The 22,083-nt window shown below is 45.0% G+C and overlaps 1 protein-coding gene across 1 annotated transcript in view; it reads right to left on the reverse strand.

Annotated features, from left to right (window-relative positions):
* Hydin (HYDIN axonemal central pair apparatus protein) overlaps window positions 1-22,083 on the reverse strand; it is a 325,609-nt gene that overhangs the window by 51,859 nt on the left and 251,667 nt on the right. Inside the window, exons 48-58 of the mRNA XM_038312407.1 lie at window positions 18,016-18,224; window positions 17,691-17,873; window positions 16,653-16,772; window positions 13,789-13,948; window positions 13,514-13,686; window positions 11,223-11,421; window positions 8,936-9,035; window positions 7,095-7,194; window positions 5,860-6,028; window positions 4,834-5,069; window positions 2,209-2,326 (exon numbers count right to left, since the gene is read on the reverse strand). Of these exons, the coding sequence (XP_038168335.1) occupies window positions 2,209-2,326; window positions 4,834-5,069; window positions 5,860-6,028; window positions 7,095-7,194; window positions 8,936-9,035; window positions 11,223-11,421; window positions 13,514-13,686; window positions 13,789-13,948; window positions 16,653-16,772; window positions 17,691-17,873; window positions 18,016-18,224 (1,767 nt within the window). The remainder of the gene's footprint in view (window positions 1-2,208; window positions 2,327-4,833; window positions 5,070-5,859; window positions 6,029-7,094; window positions 7,195-8,935; window positions 9,036-11,222; window positions 11,422-13,513; window positions 13,687-13,788; window positions 13,949-16,652; window positions 16,773-17,690; window positions 17,874-18,015; window positions 18,225-22,083) is intronic.

The raw sequence follows: 22,083 nt of genomic DNA on the forward strand, positions 1-22,083 counted from the left end.
ACTACAGTGTCCCATGAGAGAGAAAGACTGTCTTAGGTAGCCTAGTCTCCATCCTCACACTTCGTGATGTTCTGTGGTGCTTCAGCTCAGAGACCCAAGTATCTTCAGGGATCTGAAACCCAGAGCAGAATGAGTTTGGGGAAGGCAGTGTGAGGTGGCTGTCCACATGCAAGACTCCACTGCCTGGGGCAGCTTCTTGGGGCCTAGGGGATAAGGCTCTGGATGTCAGCTGTTGCTTCTTTGCTCTGTGAGGGATGCTTGGTATGACCTGGGCTGTGAGTGTCCCATCTCGCTGGATCCATACTCTGGCAGCTGGAGTCCTGATAGATCTAGGAAGCTCAGCAGGCACTGGTGAAGGTGCTAGGATGCCCCTGCCAGGTGTGACGCCAGTGCATGATGCTGGGAGGTGCTCATAATCCTACCCTAGGGCTGACCAATGCACAGTGCTCCCCACCACAGGGAATGACCTCGGCGCAGTCTACCACAGATAGCACGCACTCCTTGTTCTCAGGCTTGTCCCTACTCTTGTTCAGCTTCACAAAGCTGCCCGAGAGCAGGCAATCTGACTGACCGCCAGTGTCTTGCTCAATGCCCCTGCTGCGCATCCTTGGAATTCATAGGATCTGGGCACTGGCGTGGGACAACTCTCAACCAAATTCTGCTATTCTTCTCCTTGGAGATAAACTTTTCTTACTCAACCACACTTTCACTGCCTCCAAAACTCTTTGGATGTGTTCCATAGTACTACTGCATTAGGGCATGCATTAGTCTGATAAAGCTCAGACACCACTTTTGGGTTCTTGGTCCCTAAATTCTTACAGGCTGGCACCTTCAATGAGCAAATTCCATACAGGTACCTGGAGGATGAGTCCCCAAGTGTGGTGAAGTGTGACTTCATGGCTCTGCATGGAAGTTTCTAGGAATTTAACTCAGTTCCTAACTATTGCCATGTGCTAGGAGCTCTACTGAGCCCTAGAAATTCCCAGATAAGCTATCAGGGTAGAGAAGGACTTCTTTCTAGATGTCTGTTTTCTCTAGACAGTTTTTTTTATAGTTAAAGTTTTTGAACCTACTTGTGCGTAAAATTTTTCTTTCTTTTTTATTTTTTCCCCAACTTAATATTTTTATTAATTATTTGGGAATTACATACAATGTATTCCAATCACACTGGCTTACCATTCCTCCCAGGTCAACCCTCCAACCCTGTGCCCCCCCCAACAAAAAAACTTCACCACGTCCAATTTGTATTGCCCGTATACTCACTGGAGCATGGTCAAACTCCCAATGGTCAGTCCTTAGAGAAAACTGAGTTCTCACCCTGCCCCCAGGAGCCATCAACTGTAAAGAGCTATATATTTTAGCATCTTTATCACAGTTGTTTTTGTGTGGACTGTGACAAATGAATCTTGATATAAAAATCTGGGAAGTATTTAAGACAGCAGGGATTCAATGAAGGTTTTAAAGCAGGAGAGAATATTCAAATGAAATGTCATGCCTCAGCTCAAAAAATAAGGATTTCAATATGACTCCATATCGCTGTCATAGAAGAGCCAAATTCTGGGGCTGGAGAGAAGATTTGGTGGTTAGGGTCATGAACTACTCTTGCAGAGTTTGCTTCTCAGAATTAATGTCAGGCGGCTCACAACTGCCTTGTGGCGCTCTAAATAAAAATGGTCCTCAAAGACACATAGGGAGTGGCATTATTGGAGGTGTTGGAGTAGGTGTGGCTTTGTTGAAGAAAGCAAGTCATTGGGGGTGGGCTTTGAGGTTGTAGAAGCTCAAGCTAGGTCTAGTGGTTCACTGTGTCTTCCTGCTGCCTGTGCAGAACCTGTAGATCCAGATGTAGAACTCTCAGCTACCTCTCCAGCACCATGTCTACCTGCGTGGCACCATGCTTCCTGCCATGATGACAATGGACTAAACCTCTGAACTGTAAGCAAGCCCGATTAAATGTTTTCTTTTATAAGAGTTGCTGTGCTCATGGTGTCTCTTCACAGCAATGAAACCCTAACTAAGCCAGGCCTGCAACTGTAGCTCCAGGGACCTAACACCCTCCTCTGAGTGCATCTACACCTGTGCTCATGTACACAAGTCCACACACAGACACACAACTAAAAACAACACCTGTCATACTAGAGAAGTGTTTGTGGCAAGAGCTCACTTGGAAGGTGTCCTTGCTGTGTTTCTGAGAGGAAGGAGGGCACTCACCTGGTTGGCTATGTTCATGTCTTTCTGAACCGTGTCTGAGAACTTGGCTGCTTTAGTAGCTCCAGGCTTGAAGAAGCTCTCACTCTCCCGGGTTCTCGTGTGTCTGACGTGGCTGGCTCTGATCAGAGAAGAAGGGTACAGCCTCAGGTTTGGATGAGGACAGGAGACACTATCTGCCTGCTTGAGGGCCTTTCTCGGCTCTGGGGGTAGGAGAGGGCTTTTCTTTGTCCAGGAAGGTACCAGAGTGGCACCGTGTCACCTTGACCTCACTGAACAATTATAAGGAAGTGACATGGGTGGTGACACTTGTGGCAAGCAAAGTCCACGTGTTAAGGCTTGGTTCCCCAGGAAGTCACTATTGGGAGGTCCTTAGTTCACTGATATTCCCTCTGTGGGATTGTAGAACCCCAGCCCCTTCTTCTCCCTCTCTTTTGCTTCCTGGTCCGAGAAGAACAGTTTTTTTTCTCTGCTGCGTGTACTAGCCAAGCAGTACTGCCTTGCTTCAGACAGACCCAGCTGATCCTGGTTGACAATTCCAAAACTAGGAGCACCAACCACCAGTTCTCTTGTAAATTTCCTATCTGAGCTCTTTTGTTACTGCGAGGGAAAGCTAATGACAGAAACAACAAGAAAACACACAACAGTAAGAAAGTAGACAAACAGCAGGCCCGGTGGGTGCAGGCCCACTAATTCCAGCTACTTGGGGAAGCTGAAGCAGGAGGTTTGCAAACTGGAAGCTTGAGCAAGTTCTAGGTCAACCTGAACCACTTCATACGACGCTGTATAAAATGAAATAAATAAAAGGTGGGCTGTGGGTGAAGCTCAGTGGCACGGTGCTCACCCCTCAGCACCACGAACTGGAAATGAGGTTTTAAGGGCTGAAGTTCACTGGGAAGCACTACTTTGGAAATTAGTCATATATATAAAAGCTTTACCTGATGTCATTTTATACATGAAACGGTGAATTGTGCCCCCAATTTTTTGTGTTTATAGCCATGACTTGTATAAATAATATGCCAGGATAAATAATAGCTAGATACAGGTTTTGGTAACTTGACATCACTTGAAGCCAATGGACCCAGTTGTTGGTTTGCCCAGAGAATACTGTACCTCGAGCGTGCAGCTATATTAAGATGAATCTTAAATATTTTGAAAATCTTATGTATTCATTCACTTGTTTGATGACAGAAACACATCTGAGCTTCAACCCTCTTGTGTGTTTGGAATTTATGCAAGCTAAAGTGAAAACAACTAAATACTAAATAAATTAAATAAAGTATTTTAAAATATCTATGTGCACAAGTGTTTTGCTTGCATGTATGTGTGAGTACCATGTGTATGCCTGGCACTCATGGAAGCCAGGAGAGATTTTGAATCTGGAACTGGAGTTACATATAGTTGTGAGCCATCATGTGGGTGCTGGGAACTGAAACCAGGTCTTCTGCAAGAATAGCAAGTGCTCTTAACTACCGAGTCATCTTTCCAGCCACCAAATGAAAATAACTTAAATCAAATATAAATTATAACCACCAGAAGCACTACTAAATCACTACAAAATCAACTGAGAGGAGGTTGAAACCAAACTCAGAAGAAAGAGATTTTAGGCAATTTACTCCCAAATTTCTTAATATGTTCAAACTTTGCCAGTATAGAAAAATTAGAGCTGAAGAAAATAGAAAACTAGCAAAAGTAGCAAGAGGAGTAGGTCTGTTACTAAAACATCAGAAAGTTAAAAAAAGAAAAAAATAAAAATAAAAATAAAAATCCAGGTCAATGCAGCGTGGGAACTGGTCACCATGCAGCGTGGGAACTGGTCACCATGCAGCGTGGGAACTGGTCAAAGCCAACTTCAAAACTTGCTTCTGAGGAAAACAACGAAGCAGTTGGAGCCAAGGGCCCCCAAAGAGCTGTCGTTTTCTGCTCTCCTGACGAGAGACACGTTGAAGAAGAGAGTGTTGCTGGAACTAGTGAGGCAGCTGTGGCAACCAGCTGTTGTCAGAGGGCAAAGGCAGGAATGGCGTTTGCTGGGTGAAGGTACCATTCTGCTTTTTCTTGCCTACATTTCCAGGGTATCCTTTGCCACCCCTCCTGTAGTAAAGGCATAGTTAAGACTTCTTTTGATATAATTTTCTTCTGTCTGTATCATCCCTCAATGCCCTGCAGGATGGCGGAGAGGGCAATGGCTTACCAGTATTTTAGCACACATAAAATCCTGTATCTTTCCATGGAAGACTTTGCCCCATCCATGAGAAAGAGTCTCAAGTAGCCCAGGCTGGCCTAGAACTTGCTAGAAAGTCAAGGATGATGTAGAACTATACATCCTTCTGCCTCTACTTCCTGAGTGCTGGGATACAGGGATGCACCATCACACCCACCCCGAAGAGTTGATATTTGCTCATCTAAAACTTATCCTTTTTGTGATGGCAGCTAGAAAATGCATGAAATCTGACTAGAAAATGTGGTTCAGAACCAACTCCTATCGGTGATTTTCCACACAAATTTTTCATGAGACAGTTCTAAACCTGAGCGTCTTCATTTATGCAAGGGGATGGGTGGATTTAGTTACGTAAAGTATGTCACAGCTCTTTGTAGAGGATAAAGCGCCAAGCCAATAACTTGTCTTACACCTTCTTTTGATGGATCGGACTCTCCCCTGTCAGCCTGTAGAGGGCATATCTGAAGTCGGTTATGCCTTGGTTTTCTATGGTGAAGGTGGTGCTCTTCCTGGTCCCGCAGATCAAAGCCCCAAAGTTGATGACAGAGGAGGGGTTGATGGTGAATTTGGAGTACACCGCGTTCACAGAAAACTTAATGGGGATGCTGGCAATAATTTCACCTTCTGGGAGACTGGGGTCAATAATCTATAGAGGGAAGAAGGTTGGGGAAGATGTTAGTCAGTGATACAGCAATAGAATTCCCATTAGCATCCCCTTGCCTGCTTTCATGACTGATGCCTTCCCTGAGGTGTGTCTGACCTTTGGTGTGTCCATGGGCCACATTCAGCCAAGGAGAGTTATGAATTTTCCCTAACATAAAATTATAAGCTTACTTTAGAACTTTATGGAATTTAAAAAAGCTTTTAAAACTGTTTTTTTGAGAATGTCCTACATGCACACAATTTATTTCAACCACATTCACCTACCACGTCCTCTCCAACTCCTCCTAGACCCCGCCATATCCATTTCTTGACTTCAGAGTCTCCCCGTTTCAAGGAAGCCTTTGATTCCGTTAGTGTTCTCACAAACATGTGGGAGTGGGGCTATCCACGGAGCATGGCCAGCCACCAGAACTCAGACCTTAAAGACAGCTGACTTCCCTTCCCCTAGCAGCCAGCAATCATCAATAGGTCCTCTGTTAGGGGTGGGGGCTCGCTTGGTTCCCATATATAAAAAACATATTTTAAATATAAAAAATATAATATTAATAAATATAATTTTACACAATATATATATATATATATATATATATATATATATATATATTCCTGGTGACTTCAGCCTGCTGTCCTGACCTACCTGTGCCTGTTAGGGACATGCCCTCTGGTATTGTTTCTTTGGTTGTCACCTAGGCTATCCGCCCTTCACCCCTTCTTTTCATCAGGATTCTGACAGTCCTGACAGCGAGTCAGCCTGTTTCTGTGCGTTCTCTCACCTGGCAGCGCAGAACAGGTTGGTACTCAATTTTCACTTCCTTTTTGGCACGAAAGAACACCTGGACGGTTGTGGGCTTATCTGATGAGATCAGCGAACCCCTTTTTGGTTGGACTGAGATCATGGAATTTAAATTTGTTGGCAAAATCCCTAAGGAGTCCACAGAGAAGCTGGAAGACAAGAGTAAAAATCTAAACCACTCTCCAGGGATCCCATGAAGCCAGAGAGGACAGACGGACCTGCTGAGGGCCTGCCTGTCTCTAGACCTCTGTAGCTATCATGCCGAGCAAAATCCACCATGCTTTTGTATGTTTATATGAATACATGTGCATGTTCTTGTATGTGAGGGTACATATATGTGTATAGGTGTGGAGGACAAACATCAGGGGTCATCTCTGAGCTGGTATCCACCTTTTTTTTTTTTTCAAAGACAGGCAAATGACCTTGGTCCTTCTGCCTCTACCTGTTGACGTCTGTGCTATTACAGCTGTTTGCACACTGTTGGAGATCAGGCTACACAAGCACTTTACCAACGGAGCTGCACTCCTAGCCCCTGGTTTTTATTTGTTTGGCTTTTTTTGGTATGTGTACATGTGCTTGTGATACATGTGTGTATTGGGATGTGTGCATGCAGATATGCATGTATGTGTGGAGGCTAGAAGGCAATAGTAGATGTGTTCCTTGACTGCTTTCCACCTTATAAGACAGGGTCTCCTAGTGAACTCACCACTCACCAAGTTAGCTAGACTAGGTGGCTGGAGAGTTCCCTCCTATGCTAGGCCTACAGATGCCTGGATTTTTAATGTGGGTGCAGGGGATTTGAACTCAGGTCTTCACATCAGGGCAGGCACTTTACTCACTGAGCCAGCTCCTGGCCTCTCTCTCTCTCTCTCTCTCTCTCTCTCTCTCTCTCTCTCTCTCCCTCCCTCCCTCCCTTCCTCCCTTTCTCCCTTTCTTTTTAAAAAGATTTATCTATTTTTATGTGCATTTTTTTGCTTGCATGTATGTTTCTGGGAGGATATCAGATTCCCTGCATTTAGAGTTACAGACAGTTGTGAGCTGCCACGTGGGTGCTGGGAATTGAACCGGGTCCTCTCGAAGAGAAGCCAGTGCTCTTAACCACTGAGCCATCTCTCCAGCCCTGCTTCTGGTTTCTTCATAAAAAAGTCCCAGACATACTCTTCTTGTCACGAGTGGATGTGGACAGTTGCATATGCTCCATGGGATTCAGGTTACCTGTACACGATCTCATATTTCCCACGGTTCTTCAGTTGAAGGGGCTGCTTGACTTCCTCCATGACCTTCAGAGTCCCAAAATCCAGACCTCCTTCAGCTCCTGTAGAGGCCAGGACATGAGGTAGGGGTGAGTGGGCAAGGGAGCCAGAGCAGGGGTTTCCTTCTCAAGTTTACATGGACAATTATTCCATGGTGAAGATTTTAGAGACGTTCTTTTCTGAAAATTCTGTGGCTGGAAACACCCTTTGTAACACTAAGCCTCGGCAGATAAATTAAAACCTCTTAGTGCATCCACACACCTCCCTAGAGATTCCATCCCGAGGAGCCACTGGCCTTTCCTGACTTTCATTAGCTAAATTATCTTGAAACTTTATTTATCTATTATTATTATTTTTAATTATGTGAATGTATGTGTATCTGTGTGTGGGTATATGCAAGTGAGTGCAGAGGCCAGAGATGTGGGTGGGATCTTTCTGGAGTTGAAACGACAGGCAGTTGTAGACTGCCTGATGTGGGTACTGGGAATCAAGCTTGGGTCCTCTGGAAGAGCAGTGTATGTTATTAGTATTGTTGTTGTTATTGCTACTATTATTATTTTGACAGGGTTTCTTTCTGTAGCTCCGAGTGTCCTGGAACTAACTTTGTAGACCAGGCTGGCCTTGAACTCACAGAGATCTGCCTGCCTCTGCCTCTCGAGTGCTGGGATTAAAGATGTGTACTGTAATGCCCAGTGTAGTGTGTGTTCTTAACTTTATTTCACATGTACCTGTGCACTAGATACAGTGGACCCATCAGAGACCAGAAAAGGGCATTGGATCCCCTGTGCCTGGAGTTATGGGCAGTAAAGATCTCTGTAGGTTAAGACAATGGCACCTGACTAACATGGAGCTCTAATAATCTTGCTGAGGAAGAGACCCATCAGGGAGAGGGGATGTCATGGAGAATCAGATGCTCAGGGGAGATGCACAACCCAGGCACTAGGGCAGCATTCAGGTAGCATGTCACTGGACACCCATTCTAATCCCTGGGACCTGTGACTACACAACGAAGGGGACTTGATGCAGCAGGTGGATTTGAGGCTGGTGATTGGCTGTCATTAAATGTGGAGGCTGACAGGGATTATCCTGATGGCCCAGGGTAACCACGAGGATCCCTATAAAAATAGAGGGGGGCAGCAGAAGTGGAAGAACCAGGGAGATGGCAACATGAGAAAGAAGGGCCTGATCGGATATTGCTGGCTTTCAAGATTCAGAAAGAGGACACAAACCAAGGGATGTGCGCAGCCTCTCGAGGCTGCAAAGGTGTATCCATCACCACCTTGATATTCACCTAGTGAGACCCAGTGAGACCTGCTTTTAACTGACCTCAAGACTATAACACACTGTGGGCTTTTTCCTTTCCTTTTATTCTTTCTTTTCTTCTTTGGAGACAGAGTTTCTCATTAGGTAACCCAGGCTGGCCTTGAACTCAAGAACCTCCTGCCTTGGTTTCATTAGTAGTTAGTGTAGACTGTTTTAGGTCAGGAGGTCTGTGGCAATCTGTTACAGTAGTGACAGAATAAAAAATGCAGGCAGGAGGAGAAGCTTTTACTGTCAGCTTCTCAGAGAAGAGCCCTGAAGGTTTGATACTGATGACAGTCCCCCGCTATCCTCCACCAAGGATACTGTCATTTGCAATGACGTTGCCAACATCACTTTAAGCTTACAGGACTATTACAAAATTGTTCCCTCCCCCATCAGCCCCACTACCCTACTAACAACACACTGGGGTCTCTCCACCTGGGAGACTCTACACAAACAGAGGCAACATATAAATAGCCCCTTTTTGAGGGCTCAGCAAACCTTTGGGGAAGGTGATGTCCAAAGCAATATCATAGGATTCTGCAAAGACCAAGATGTTTTCGATCTGAACAACACCGACAAGGTTCTCTGCATCCAAAACCTGCCAGGGAAAAAGAATTCTTCAGTGAAAGCTGAGACCCACGAAGTGTCTGGAGTTGACATACGTAGCATGTAGAGGGAACTCGGCAGCAGAGATGGTAGGAAATCTAAGTTCTGAGAACTTTAAAGTCAGAGTTTTCTAACCTTACATTTTAAGTCATCACGTAAAAAAAAAAATAAAAAAAAAAAAAAAAAAAAAAAAAAAAAAAAACCAAACAAACCTGGGACTCTTCTGTTCTTTGTGACTCAATCTGTAGGAAAGCGGCCAGATTCTTCATGCAAAACACATCCTTAACGTCTCCGTTTTGGGAATTCAGTGTTTTAGCTGTGTGATCACGGCCACCTTCAGATCTGTGGCCCTTAGTAGCTCACTGATTCTGTTCTTGTCCCTGTTGGGGATCCGTCCTCCCTGCTCCCAGGAGCCACTGAGCTGGTGCCAGATGGCAGACCAATCTAGTTCTATCTAGTTGACTGTTGACCTTGGACACTAACCAGGAGGCGGTAAAGGGCCCCTTAGTCAGGGCAAGAGTTTCTGGGGTGATCTAACACTCTGTCATCTTGCTGAACACTCCAGTTGAAAAGCGAATCCACCAGTTTGCATTCTATGTGCTTTGGGTGCAAGGAGAGATTTGTAATTGCCACTAAATAAGATTAAAAAGTTTATTTTTAAAACTATGTGTATGTGTGTGGGTATGCTCATGTGGGTACAGATGTTCACCGAGGCCAGAAGAAGGTGTTGGACTCTGGAGTGGGAGTTACAGGCTATTGTGAACCACCCAAAATGTGTTCTTCTGTAAGAGCAGCATGCATTCCTAACCACCAAACATCTCTTCAGCCCCCAACTCAAGTATCAATTCAGAATTTCTATCTTTTCTTTTGACACACATTTGCCAATATGGTTGGATCTGTGGGTGGAGAATTCATGAGTACAGTGGACTTTCTGTGTCCCTCTAAGAATATAGGAGCCAGACAGGAGGACGGCCTCTGATGATGGAGACAAAGGCTGGAGGGATGCAGGCACAAGCCGAGGCATCCACTCATAGGCCCCCCAAACCAGAAGGGACAAGCGAGGGTTCTCCCCTGGAGCCCTCAGAGAGAGTACAGTCCTGCTCGTCTTCAGAACTGGGAGGAGGAGGGTCTGTTGTTTTGAGTCATCTAGTTTGTGGTGGTTTTGTCACAGTGGTCCTAGGAGACTAAACCAGATGATGCACAAATCAGGGGAGATCCTGCATGATGGAGCTCACATACCAAAGTCAGCAAGCGGATTGACATGAGAAAGGAGCGGGGCTCTGAAGGACGGAAGGCACTGAATAGTTACACACACGGCTGATTCCCTCAATGGGACATAAGTTAAGCCCACTTGAGGCAGCGATGTCTCCAGATCTTCAAGCAGGTACCAATGCCCCACAAGGTCTAGAGAAAAATCCCCAGCAGGGGTGTAGCGGTGTCAGGGACTTCAAGCCGGAAAGAGCTTACACCACATGCTGGGAGTCGATAATTAAAGGTGAGGGTGGGGCGAGATGCAGCAGAGACCAAGGCATGATCCTCTCTGCTGAGAGAGGAGGGCAAAGTGCCCCGAGAAGTGTGAGCAAGCCCTTCTGCTTGCAAAGATCCCTGTGGACACTGTGGGAATACAGGAAAGGCCGAAGTCCGGGTGGCCTGGCTGAGGGGTGGCATCAGTGGTGCAGACCAAGATGGCGGTGGGAAGGAGACACCCTTGGAGACAGAACAGGTGAGGATTGTTGGGAGGACTGGATTGAAATGAACTCCACCAGCACGAGTAGGGCATTGAGATGGCTGTCAGGTACCAGCGGGGAGTAACAGGTGAAGGTGAAGGTAACGAAAGCAAACAGGATGGATGACCAGGTGTGGGCTATGAAGTAAGGAAAGTAATGTTTACTTAGATAGCGCAGCATCATTCATTCATTCATTTCATATTCTGTTGAGTATTCTGTTTTTGGAAGTAAGAAATCAGTTCTGAGTGATTTTATTGAGTGCCTTTATTGAGCTTGCTGCGTGCAGAGCAAGATACCATAGACTGAGGTCAGCCGGAGTATTTAATAAGAACTGTGTGTGTGTGTGTGTGTGTGTGTGTGTGTGAGTGTGTGTTTGTGTGTGCGTGCGTGTGCACACGCATGCCCATGCATACATATTTGATATTCAAGTTTGTGGAGATGCCACTTCTCACCTCAACCCGAATGGCCTTCTTAATGTTGACAGGTTTGGTGGGCTGGAAATGCACCTGCAGCCCAAACTCTCCCTTGGGTGGGATGCTGGCCTGCAGCACGGACACAGTGAAATCATCGCCTAGGTGCTCCAGGCTGGAGATCCGCCAGGCCACAGAGAGGGGTGTGACATTGCGGAGAACTACTGTCCTGGATTCTTTTCTGCAGAAACCAAAAGAGATTTGATCAATTTTAAATAATTTTTCAAATGTCAATTTATCTCTCTCTATTTTTCTCCACTAAAATTATATAATAGGGAGAAGAATCAATAACTTTTATTTTAGATTTGTGAGACTGAGTCTCATTATGCAGCCAGCCCTGGCTGGGATTCACTATGCAGACCAGGCTGGTCTTGAACTCACAGAGATCCTCTCGCCTCTGCCTCCTTTGCTGGGGTTACAGGTGCGTACCATCACTCTTGACCCCAACAGTTTCACTTTTGAGGGTGGTTGTGTAAATATTCCTTAACTCTTCTTGCCTTTTTTTTTTTTAAATTTAAGCTGCTTAGATCATGAGGAATGGGCAGATTTTAATTTTTTCATGAAAAAGCTATTACAAATGATCTCAAATTAACACCATTTAAAACTTAAAGATTGCAAGAATCCCTCTTCATCCAATTGGTCTTGCCTTCCTTGTAGCCACATATTCTCTCTTCTCTATCATTTTCAGAACCATTTGAAATGAAACACACCAAATAACCAAAGACCATCCATACCCCCAAACTCTTGGGAATGTGGACATATATATTCCTTGTGGAATCCTTTGCTTCAAACTACTTCCTGCTGTCTGTGGACAAAGTATCTTTAGGGTCCCTGATAAAATTTTGAGGTAATTATCAAGTCCTGGGAGGACCATTGGCAACCTTTGTTGATATCATCTGACAAGTTTCAGGCAGTCTTCCCCTGATCAAAGCTGGTCCATCTTAACCTGGAATGAATGCATAGCCTCTTGTTTTCCTGAGTATATGGCAATGGATTCCCTGGAGGTAGGCAAGCACTTGCCATGTGAAATTATGTATGTTTCCAAACCATTTTTTTTCCTATTGACTGAAGTTATCAAAAACACTTTCTTAGAGGTTGAGATGGATTTTTTTGTTTGTTTTTATCTAATACAGGGTTTCTCTGTGTAGCCCTGACTGTCCTCGAACTCTCTCTGTAGACTAGGCTGGCCCCTGAACTCAGAGATCTGTCTGCCTCTGCCTTCTGAGCACTGGGGTTAAAGGCCTGTGTCACTACTTCCCACCTGGGCCTGAGTTATTAATTTGGGCCAGAAAGTGTAAGACTGCTGTGGTCAGGAAGTGAGGAAATCATGAAAGATGCCCCAGTCATCTTCCTTTCTCTGTGTTTTGTTGCTTTCATCTTTGAAATAACTAGCTGTTCTAGTTTGCTTTCTCTTTCTGTGATAAACACTGTGACCAAAAGCAACCTGGAAAGGGCAGGATTTATTTCATCTTGTACCTCCTAGGTTATTAGCTATCTTTGAGAGAAGTCAGGGCAGGCGCCTGGAGGAAAGAACCGAAGCCGAGACCACAGAGGAATGTGGTTTACTGGTTTGCTCCTCATGGATTGCTCAGACTTTTTTTTTCTTACAGAATCCAAGACCATCTGCCCAGGTGGCACTGCCCACAGTGGGTTGGGGGTTGTGCCCTCCCCCATCAATCATCAATCAAGAAATTGCCCCATAGACTTGTCTGTAGGTTGGTAAAATGTGGGCATTTTCTCAACTGAGGTTCCCTCTTTCCAAATGGCCCTGGCTTGTACCAGGTTGACAAAGCCTAACCAGTATACTAGTCCAGACAGATGCTGCTCATCTGGCGAAGTCTGATTTGGCGACCCAGCCTTGAGCAGTGGGGCATTACTATTACCTTGGTGGCAGCTGCCATCTCTGCCTGACACATACTTCTGAAGGAATTGTGAAGGGAAATGACATCAGACAGAAATTCAGAGCCACAAAAAGGAAGCATATGAAAAATTCAAATATATGGAAAAAGAGCAAATGTTTGATTTTTCTTTTCTTGCTTTAATGAAAAGACCAAGTAGGGGCCGGGGGAACGTGCGGAGGAGCTCAGGGACAGAGCCATTCACCTGGCACGTGTAAGGCTGAGCTGGAGTTCAGTTCCTAGTACATACACACAAACAAACCCAAAACAACAACAAACCCAAAATGTCCAGAGTAACTCAAGATGAGTTGCTTACCCTAGAGCTAAGTGTTCTTGAGGTTTCCTTCCTCTCCCTGTGTCACCCAGAACTCTTACCTGTGAAGCAAGAGCCGTTCAAAATGTAATTGCCTGGGCTCCACCTCAATTTCTGGGCGAATTCCTTGGCAGTTTAACTTAAAGATGGCTGGCTCTGGGTTTTCCTTGATGCAGCAGACAATGCTGTCTTCAAAGATACCAACTGCCGTAGGGTAGGCCCACACATTTAATATCTGTTGAAAGAATTGAAACAAAGTCCATTTATACTGAGGATGTCAGGTCTCGACTTTCCCAAGAAAGCCTCTGCCAGATGGACTTTCTCCCTTGGATGGTACCTGCTTTTCATTGGGTTTCAGAGTCATGTTGACGGGCTCTAGAAAGTAGGTGCTCGCTTTCACATCATTCTGAAAGCAGAAGTATGCCTCCACCACCATTGGAGAATTGTTCAGGATCGTCAGGGACTCCATGTTGCCGGGGAACAAGGATGACTTATACCTGGAAGTGAATGGCGATGGATGAGGCTGTGATGACCGAGTAAGGATTTATGTGTAGGAGGAGCCTATGACTGTGCGGCGGTAGTGGCAGGTGGCAAAGGTCATGACATCTGGAGTTGTTCACTTGCCTCGGAGAATACTGTACTGTGACATGATTCCCCTAAGCCTCGGTCTTCTTATCTTTAAGAATGGGGTGACAGTGTTGCTTAGGGTTGATGGGTATTGAGTGGGACTGTACATTGGAAGCTCTTAGAACAAGTGGAAATATCAAATGCCCAACAAATGGTAGTTATTCTTAGTTCTGAGCGAAGAACCCCAAGAAAAGTGACCATCTATGCTTGTATTCCCTTGTGAGATCATCATTTGGGTCACCTGTTATTTGACATCTGTCGTAGAGATGATCTCATTCGCCTTCCTCTACGACACCCTCATAGACTGTTACTGCTCTGACATGGATTTATCTGGCCTTGTTCATACAACTAGTTTGCTTCTGTTCCCTAATGCCTTGGGGAGGGATCTGTAGAGGTAAAGCATCAGGTCTATTGGAAGACATTCTGCTAAAGGAATACACAGAAAAGGAACCACTGAAGAGGGCTAAAGGAATTGAGAGATATATATGACCAGAGCCCACAGCCCAGGCCAGGAAAGTAGAAACAGTCTGAGAAGAGCTTTGAGCAAGCTGTGACGGAGGATGGAAGGAGAGAGAATGACAGATTCAAACCGCACTGTCAGTCAGGCAACTCTATGTGAATACCTGGGAAAGGGGAGGGGACCTCAACATCTTACCCATCGCTGTCACGATTTGGAGCATGGTTGCTGTGCTCTGCTCTGAGGAAGACTTATTTCTTTCACTTTTGTTATTCTTTAGCCGCCTGTAGTTCTTCATGTAGGGCTGAAGTCTCGTAGGCTTTGGCTTGCCCACTTTGGCATGTCTACTGGTGTCATTTGTATTCAGCTCATGTTTGGGTAGTACTATTAGTGAGGCTTGAAGTAGCTCACTTTGAACCTCGTATGTAGCCAAAGACAACTTTGCATTTCTGATCCTCCTCTCTCTACCTTCCAAGTGCTGGTTTATGTGCATTGATGGGCTCTAGAACCATTGGTGAGACAAGCCTCTGGGCATATGTGGGGAGAATTTTCTAGATCAGGCTAGTTGGGATGGAAAGACCAACCCTAAATGTGGACAGCGCCATTCTATCGAAAAATACTGGACAGAATAGGAAGAAGGACGCCAGCTGAACCTGAGCATTCGCCTCTCAAAGTTCTTCATTTGGTCTCTCCCACATCTTAAATAAAATGGCCCCCATAGGCCCAAAGGGAGTGGCACTATCAGGAGAAGTGGCCGTTTTGGAGTAGGTGTGACCCTGCTTGATGAAGTGTGTCACTGTAGGGTGGGCTTTGAGGTCTCATATGCTCAAGACATGTCCAAATTGGTACACAGTCTCCTTCTGCTGCCTGAGCAACAAGATAGAGAACTCTTAGCTCCTTCTCCAGCACTATGTCTGCCTGCATGTTACCATATCCCACCAGGATGACAATGTAAGTCAGCCCCAATTAAAATGTTTTCCTTTATAAGAGTTACCATGGTCATGGTATCTTTTCACAGGAGTAGAAACCCTAACTGAGACAAACATCCTTCACTTTCTCTCAGGAAGGTGATCTCAAATAACTTGTCACGGAGGAAATAAGTGGAGTTATTCCATTAGTTATGCATCTTATCCTTGCGATTGTATCTTCACCCAAAGTGACCTCCTTCTTCTTCTCCTGTTATAAGGTAGTGTTTCCTCCTCCTGGCCAAGGCCAGCATCCCGCATCCTGTTGTATTGTCTCAGGGAGCTATGTTACTGATGGCCCCAGTTTCCCCTCTTCTCCCTCTCCCTTGGAATACAGACATCACAAGAACAGACATATTTCATCAGGCTTCCCTGGACTCACATCTTCCTCCCATCATCCCTCCTCATGGCCAAACTTTTCCGCAGAGTTATTCCCCCCATCCTTATTCTCTTCTCTCTCACTGAGTCTTTAATCTATTGAACTTGGGCATAATTCCCAGAAATCTCCCAGAAGGCCTCCTGCCAAGTTCTCCATCCCCCCATGAAGTCCACCTTGTTGAACACAGTGAACACCTGCACCGTCATCTTTCTGTCTTCTCTGCAGCATTTGACACAGCTGATCCCTCCCTCTGCTCATGGAGTCATGGTACCCCTGTCCCTGTTTCCCCCCAAGAACTCTGGCCTTGTTTCTTGGGTCTAGTGTGGACTCTTTGTGAATGGAGAAGTTCTCTGTGGAATCATCTCTTGTCCTTTCTATTGCTACATGCATGATCCTTCTGTCATACAGTCCACACTCATGAATGTTGTCGTCTTGAAGACAGGATTTTCCTGTGAGAACCCCAACCATATATTCTATTCCCTGATTTATGTGGTTCCTAGAGTTATCTTCTAAATATCTTGGACTTGTTATATCCTGAAGCAAAGTTTTGATTTCACCGTTTCTAAGTCTTACCTTCTTCTAGGCTTTCCCACTAGGGAGAGTGGCACCTGAGTCATCTGGTGTCAAAGCAGACACTCGGGACACAAGAATTCAATTCTCCTGATTAGGAGTTCAGGGTGAAATGGGTGCAGTGTCAATAAAAGCCATGCTTACATAAGAACTGTAATCACAGAGTTTGTCTGAAATTGACTTTGAAATAACCTAACACTTACTTGTCTCTTGACTTTCCACAAAGTAGTGGTCCAAAGTAAAATTTCTCCATACTCGTTATGTACTTCTTAAAGATGACTTCATTTACCTTAATGTCTTTCTTCCTCTGAGGGAACACAACCCTGAACACAGGGGAAGAAGAGGCAAAATGACCACACACAAACTGATGCTGCCACCTGATGTATGCTACGAAGGGTCCAGGGGTTTGAAGACAGTTAACCTGAGCATCTCTGGGGAAGCTTAACTCCTGTTTTCTAAGAGGGGATGATATGGTTGGAGCTTGAGACAAAGCCTCCTAGAGCCGAGCTGGATATTTTACTCCTAACAACCAGATATGGAAATTCCACAATTATCATAATGGAAACCTATTAAATAGTTCATCCAGTGGATATCAATCAGCTTCCGAATTCCTTGGTAAAACAGGGGTCCTTGGTGAGCATTATGAAAAGGGACAAGCTACAGAAGGTCCCTCCTTCAGCTGGGAGTCACCTTGCTAGTTTGCTCACCCAGGTGCCTGTATTTGAGACCTAAACTGCACAGTAATGTTCAGCAGGTCAGAGAAAAGCCACCCATTGAACTTCACGCATATGTTCCTTTCACAGGAGGACAAATCTTAGAGGAAATGTCAAAGTGGTTTTAATCAGCTTAATAGCTAATATGCAAACTCACTTGCCAAAAGACATTTTTTTTCTCTCTTAATGTAGTGTTTATTTTGTTTCAGTGGGGGATACCCTGTAGTATGATGTCATCTCTGGTGCTCTTGTTTCAAGGTCTGATGTACTGAAGCCTGGTACAAGAGGGTCTGGATGTGTTCCTAGTTCAAGGTATTGTTGTTGTTGTTATTGTTATATTTAGTGTGTGTGTGTGTGTGTGTGTGTGTGCATACACACGTGCTGGGCAGCAAACATATTTTACCCATTGAGCATTCTCGCTGGTCCCCATGTATTATTAATATGTACCTTGTTCAAGGTGCCTTGGGATGAGAGGACTCAAAAAAAACATAGTTTTTGACCTTTTCTTTGAAAACTAAATCCACTTACTTTGGGTCTTTGCAGATGTCTGGGTAGGTACAGACTCCGCGGCAGTAGAGCTGGTACTGGCGGCGGGTCCCAAGGAGCTCGAAATTAAACGTTTGGTCATAGTTTCCAAGATCAGCAGAGGAGAAATGCACTCTCAAGGTCACCTCTCCATTGGGAGGCACAATCCACCGGAAGTGATTCAGCCTGAAACAACCACACAAGGACAGGGGCTGTGCCACTGGGGTTAGACATGGCAGGCTGGGAGTCTTAGCCAGGGCAGCCCTGCACCTCTCTGGTGCTGTAATGGCTGCGCACCCTCCCTCTCCCTGGTTGCTGCAAGGCCTACCTGATGAACTTTTCCTGGGAGTGCTCCCCATCAAAGCTGTTCTGGTCTATGTCAGACATCGGGGCAATAGTCCCCGATGGTCCCCCAGGGAGGCCTTTTCTGCTGTAGTTCGTCCGACGTTTTTCCTTCTGAGTTTCACGAGCTTGTTCTGATTTTTCTTTCATTTTCTGCTTGCTCCCCTTAGATGGAGAGGTCGGTTCCTCTTGGGCCTTAATTCAAAAGGAGCACAAAGGCTTAAATACCCCTGGCACACAGCAAAGGCAGAGGTGCCTAGAGCATGTTTGCAGTCTGGGTGGTGAGCAGCAGGTGCTGCTGGCCTCAAGGAAAGAGTAGTGCCAGCTTTGTGGGTTAGGGACAAGGCCAGTGTTTCTCTGGGTACTCTGGCCCCTGAGGAGGAAGTAGAAACCCTAGAGCAATCTTAAAGCTGACACAGAGCATATGGGATAAATTTCAGCTCCTGGCAGGGTTCCATCATAGCCAGCTGGGCATTCAACTTCCTTGGCATCGCCTGGGCCAGTTTCTCCGGCCACCTGCCACATGATGGTTAATATTTTATTGGCATATTTTACTCCCCACCATTTCCTTTCTTCTCCTCTTTATTCTTAGGGCTTAAAAAGGATTTAAAAGAATCTCTTCCTATTTTGGGATGGAGTACAAATCAATACTTGTATCTAATTGGTCACGTTTAATAAGCATTTCTCATTCTTCTTGATTTAATTTTCTCTTACTTTTAATTTATTTGTTGTCTTAACCTTTATGTGTCGCTATGATGCAAACCCCAGCAAGGGCAATGGAAGGGAGGGTTCTTTGAGCTCCCACTATCAAGGCGGGGGAGCCATGGAGGCAGGAGTGCCAGGGAGCTGGCCACGCTGCCCTCTCAGCCAGGAAGCAGGGAGACAATGCTCATGACCAGCTGGCTTTCTCCTTTTCCTTCAGCTCAGGATTTACAACAAAATGGCATCACCCACATTTAGGGTTGGTCTTTCCAACTAGCCTAATCTAGAAAATCCCCCCACATATGCCCAGAGGCTTGTCTCACCAATGGTTCTAGAGCCCATCCACCCGACGCTCTGCTTCTAAGTACTTCAGCTCATGACTCCTCAGAACAACTGTCCCCTGTACTGCCACAATGGAGTCAGACAGAGCCAAGCGTGTGAACGCTACTCCTGTGATGCACAGTGTACACAATATACGTGCATACTTCCCTGCGTGTCTTAGGCATGCATTTTTATAGCTATGTGTTCCTGTGGTGGGCTGAAGGAGAATGGCCCCATAGCCTCATATATTTGAGTGCTTGGTCCCCAGCTGGGGAGACAGTTTTGGGAAGGATTAGGAGGTGTGACCTTGTTGGAGGAGGTGTGTCACTGGGGAGGGCTTTGAGGTCCAAAGGCCCATGCCAGGTCCAATCTTTCTCTCCTTGTCTTTAACTGGCAGATAAGCTATAAGGACTTATCTACTGCTCCAGAGCCATGCCTGCCTGACTGCGGCTATGCACCCAGCCATGACGGTCCTGCACTCACCCTCTGAAAAGGCAAGCAAGCCCCCCATTAAATGCTTCCTTTTACAAGCTGCCTTGGTCATGGTGTCTCTTCACAGGAACAGAAAAGCAATTAAGACAGTTCCCAAGTGGTCATATATTATAAATATCACATTGCGTTTTTGCTACATTTCTGTAGTAAATTTTAATCAAGTTCCTCTGATGTGTGTCCAATTTTGATACTCGAATTCTACCAAAATTTTATATTTTCAGCTATTATTTTTCTGGCCTAAGAATAAAGTTTTCCTTGTCAATTGCAAAGCAGCTAGAGCGCCTCCTCAAACAGCAGGTGGAAGATTGCTTAACTGTTTCTCTGACAGGGTCGGTTTTCAGAAGGAGGGGTCAGCGCAGTAGCCACTTCTAGTGGTGCTTCCTCTCCCTCTCTACCTTGTCTTTGCAGAGTCATCCCTGGGCACTCTGCTCTGCTGAGGCACACCCACCAATGCTGCTGATTTTCCACCTGTTACTGGACATGGGCTAGAGCCTCATTGTGAGGACGGGGCCTACAGGCGGTTTCATTTCCTGCTGGGCAGTGTGTGGCTTGTAGGAGCTAGCATTTACAAAGAGGCTAAATGTTGGGTCACCATGCTGCCCTTGGGATAAAAGGCCATGGATATAATTTTAATATGCATATAATCTACATATTATTGCTCAAATCTATTTCTTTCTGCGATATCTTTCATGAATTGTATGCATAATTTCTTCTAGTTTTACATGATTTCATTTTATTAACTTAAGAAATTAGTTCAACTAAAGTTTATTTTCACATATTGTTAGGCAAGGAGATTAAGAAGTGACTTCATGCATAATATCCAATCTTCCCATGGTAATTTCTTTAATAATCTAACTTTTCCCTGGTGGTGCGTGTTTCCTTAACCCATATCTTTGTATTCTTGTACTGTGAATTACCTTAGTTTTAGAACAAATCTATGTACCCTTTGAAAAGAGCCAGTTTCTCAAGACTAACATCCACAGTATTGTGTTTTATTATGGCTTTTCAAACGACATCTGTTTCTGCTGATTCTTCTCCCTCCTCTTCTTTCTCATCCCTGATGGCCCCTGTACACTTAGCCTCCTCCCCTATAACCTCTTTTTCTGCTTCACGTGTCATGTCACCCTTCCTCAATACCCTTTTTGCCCTTCTAGTGGTATTGTATTCTTTCTGACTTCCTAGCCTATATCCATACTACATCCACTGACACACACATTACCTTCACACCCACTGATACATACACACTATACCCACACTCACACTCACTGATACATACACATTATACCCACATTCACACCCACTGATACATACACATTATACCCACACTCACACCCAATGATATATACACATTATACCCACACTCACACCCAATGATACATACACATTATACCCACACTCACACCCAATGATATATACACATTATACCCACACTCACACCTAATGATACATACGTATTATGCACACACTCACACCCAATGATACATACACATTATACCCACACTCACACCCACTGATACATATGCATTATACCCACACTCACACCCACTGATACACATACATTACATACACATTCACACCTGCTGATACTTACACATACATTGTACCCACACTCACACCACTAACACACATGCATTATGCATACATTCACACCCACTGATACACACACATCAACATTATAATCTAGTTTCAGTTGAAGAAAGAAACTGAAGAAGACACTAGAACACAGGAAGACTTCTCATGCTCATAGCCTGGCAGACTAATATTGTGAAAACGGCCACAGTTCCAAGAGCCACCCACAGATTTAATGCAGCTACTCTCAAAATTCTGATGACAACAGCCTCATGACAGAAAAATAATCCCAAGTTTCACATGGAAGCACAGAAATCCTGGATCTCCAAAGCAATCCCGAGGAAAAGAGCAAAGCTGTGATGTCACTCCACCTGAGCTCATGTCACACTAGGGAGCACGGTAACAAAGCACCCAGACTGGTAGAATGGAATAGACGACCAAGAAACAAGGCACCTCATTTTGTTAACTATATAATGTGTGCTAAAACATCTATTGGGAAGAGGCAGTATCTGCACGGGATGGTGCTAGTAAAATCGGGTACCCATGTGTAAAGGATGAGACTACGTACACCCTTCTTTTTTTTACCAAAAAGCAATTCAAAATGTATCAAAACCCTTAATGTAAGATTTAAAACTTTGAAACATAGAGAGGAAAAGACAGGCAGAACATTTTGAGATACAGGCATAGGCAGGGGCTGAGAAGGGCTCCAACGGCTCAGGAAGTCATCTCAAGAACGAAAAAACGGGATCACCTGAAGCCAGAAGCTCCTGGATAGGTCAGGAGGCCATTGGTAGAGCGAAGACAAACTCACAGAACAAGAGAGAATCTCTGCCAGCTATGTCTCTACCAGTGGAGTAATATCTAGAATAGATGAAAAACCCAGAAACTAAATACCTCCCCCAAACGTCAATCAATAAACAGGCACATGAAATGAAAGTTACTTCTCAAGAGACAAGTACAAGTGATCGAC

The sequence above is a fragment of the Arvicola amphibius genome, chromosome 15 (assembly GCF_903992535.2).
Source record: "Arvicola amphibius chromosome 15, mArvAmp1.2, whole genome shotgun sequence".
Lineage (NCBI taxonomy): Eukaryota > Metazoa > Chordata > Mammalia > Rodentia > Cricetidae > Arvicola > Arvicola amphibius.